The sequence below is a fragment of the Tupaia chinensis genome, unplaced genomic scaffold (assembly GCF_000334495.1).
Source record: "Tupaia chinensis unplaced genomic scaffold, TupChi_1.0 Scaffold138235_1, whole genome shotgun sequence".
Lineage (NCBI taxonomy): Eukaryota > Metazoa > Chordata > Mammalia > Scandentia > Tupaiidae > Tupaia > Tupaia belangeri.
This window is the reverse complement of record NW_006198133.1, coordinates 1,123,329-1,126,061: the sequence shown is the minus strand read 5'-3', so window position 1 is coordinate 1,126,061 and position 2,733 is coordinate 1,123,329. Positions and strand designations below refer to the sequence as shown.

The 2,733-nt window shown below is 37.0% G+C and overlaps 1 protein-coding gene across 1 annotated transcript in view; it reads left to right on the top strand.

Annotated features, from left to right (window-relative positions):
- The window catches only part of SLC25A46 (solute carrier family 25 member 46), a gene marked incomplete at its 5' end in the record, with an annotated part of 28,895 nt that overhangs the window by 21,502 nt on the left and 4,660 nt on the right, over nucleotides 1-2,733 (top strand). The window contains 2 exon segments of the mRNA XM_027765402.1: nucleotides 566-623; nucleotides 2,687-2,733. Of these exon segments, the coding sequence (XP_027621203.1) occupies nucleotides 566-623; nucleotides 2,687-2,733 (105 nt within the window).

Sequence of the window (2,733 nt, the reverse complement as noted above, 5' to 3'; positions counted from 1 at the left end):
TCGCCAGACAGACAGAGAGAGACATAGAGACAGAAAGCGAGAAATCACCCCCCAGGGGGGATGGTCACGCCGCAGTCCCTTCTCCTCCATTCTCCTCTCGGGATCTTGGGCACGCACGCACACGCGCCCGGCGTGAGATTTAAGCCACCGGGTCCGAGACGCGAACCGCGGTCGACTACGTGGGAATCCAGCGACATAGCCATTACGCTAACTGCTGGTTCCCGAGTGTATAGACTGTATTAGCTCTGTCTATAGACTCAATGTGTGGACGGATGAGCAAACAGTGAATCACAGATGACACTCCCTTTTATTGGATTAAATTAATTTTCTTTGCAAGCTATCTCTGTATTATTAGTAGTTGATTTATAATTTTTTTCCATCTTTGTTGAATAAAGCGTGCTGTTCAGGTCTCTGAAGTTAGTATCTTTTGGCTATTGCTATTAATAGTTGAAAATATCCTCAATTGAATATAAATTATTTATTAAGGTAGATATTTTAAAATTTAGTATAACATCTTTTTTCAGTATACTGATCATATATTTTTTTTCTTTTTTAATTTCTACAGCCTGACTTATATTGTGGCAATGCCTTTTTATTCAGCAAGTCTAATTGAAACAGTACAGGTAAGCTCTTTTTTAATGTCATTTTTTAAAAATGTTTTTTAGACTATTCAGTGTATTATATATATCTGATTATTGGCAGAAAATTTAATATAGTATTCTATCAAAATGTTTATTTCATAGTAGCACACATGTATCACTCCTAGCCAGTGTGTGTATATTTCCATTGCAAAATTCAGCTACACTTCTAGTTTTAATTACTTTTTTATCCCTTTCATAGCAACTGTACTCTTCATTTAAATATCTTAGAACCCAACCTGTGACTTTCTTTGAATACCAACAATCTGTCAACTTGTTAAGGCCCTTATGTTCAACTTTGATGGTTATGGATTATCATAAGACAGTATGTTAATACTTTTCTAAAGATAAACATGATGGATAATTATTCTCACAGTGCACAGTTTACTGATAGCATTCTTTTTAATATGCCTCTTAAGGAGTTTTTGATAACTATTGGCATGGTTAGTACCACAAAGCTAAAGCAATTCAATTATGTTTGCTTGTTTTACTATTTCTAACCACATGGTGGTGCTTAAAGTTCATCGAATGAAATGTCATACACTTTCTCCTCATACCCTGCCTACACTTAAAACTGTAAGATGGCAGTAGTTTAACTTCACTTGTGCACAAAATCCAACTATTTGTAAATAAATCTTCCAACTCCAACATTAGACTCTTTAGCCTGTTTTTTTTGTTGTTGTTCAATATGTGCCACTGCCCGTTATATAAACCCCCCTGTGCTGGGTCAGCCTTTCCTCTTCTAATTACTCTTCCCCGTTTAGCTTCTTTTCTGGACCCACCATTGATCTTTGTTTTATGTTAGAACCAATTTCAGTTAACTGAAGTTAATGTCTTGGCCTTGTGCTAAGTAAATGATATAACTTTTACATGGTGCTATAGTTTACAGAATACACACTGTATGAGAGATCTTCATTGTAAAGATAAGGAAAAATGGTAGCAGGAAGGGTAATTATTTAAGGAAAAAAGAACTAAGCAACATGCTTAACACTATTGTTATCTTCACCCTAAAGATCTAAAAGTTTAGTTTTAACTTGGGGGATGTTTTGATTTTTATGTTTCTTTCATCTTTTATAACGAATCAGTTATCATGCCTACTTAGTTCTAACTTAAACAAATATCTAAGCTTTGTCTGTTTCCCCTGATAGGCTACTGGTCTCACCCCTTCTTTACCATATAACCAGCTTACTACATTATCTTCTTCCTTCCTATTGATGATTCCTATTCAGTGGTTCTTTGCCTATACAAAAAGTGCAGATCTCTTTGAGAGCATTGTTTTCCTTGAAAAATACATATTTCTACATAGGTCTCCAGAGGAACACCTACCAAAGCCCTTGATATAGACTTGCTTGTGATATATTTATTTTTAAGACTCCTTGTTCTGGTCCCTGCATTTTGAAAGTACGTTCTGCATTCTCAAGCAATATTGGTGTACTTAAGTTACAATACTTAATCTTTTTGCCCATTAAGGGTCCATATCAACTCATATTCTCGATCTGTAAAAACAGACACTGCAAATGGTAACAAGGCCAGCACTTACCCGATGCTTTTTTTTACTTAGTGGCCATAGCTCTGGGCATAGATGGTAGGTTGTGCTAATTTCCATGTTTAGAGAATGATAAGCTGATGCTTAGGGAAGTATATAACTTGCCAGGTTATGTAACCGGTAAGTAACAAAGGCAGGGCTCACACCCACGTTGAGAGCTCTGAGTACTGTACTGCTTCCGTCAGCATCATGTGGTGACTACTTTTTCAGAGGAGTTCAAGGAGCTTCTTGAGTTGGAGGAAACCAGTTATGTCCACCTCCCTGCATGCCTCCCCTATCTCCCTTCCCCAACATAATAGCTCCCAACTTCACTGCTCCTGTTTTATGAGACTCCATTTCAAGAAAGAATCTGATACCTAGATGATATCGGATTCTGCAAACCCTTTGTGTGTTCCTTCTCTAGGCAGGAAATGGGGACTTGGAAGGGACTTAGAAAGGATCCCCTTTTATGTGCAAAATGATCATATGTGTTGTCCTACTTATTTCCTCATTTTTATTTCAGAGTGAGATAATTCGAGATAATACTGGCATTTTGGAATGTGTTAAAGA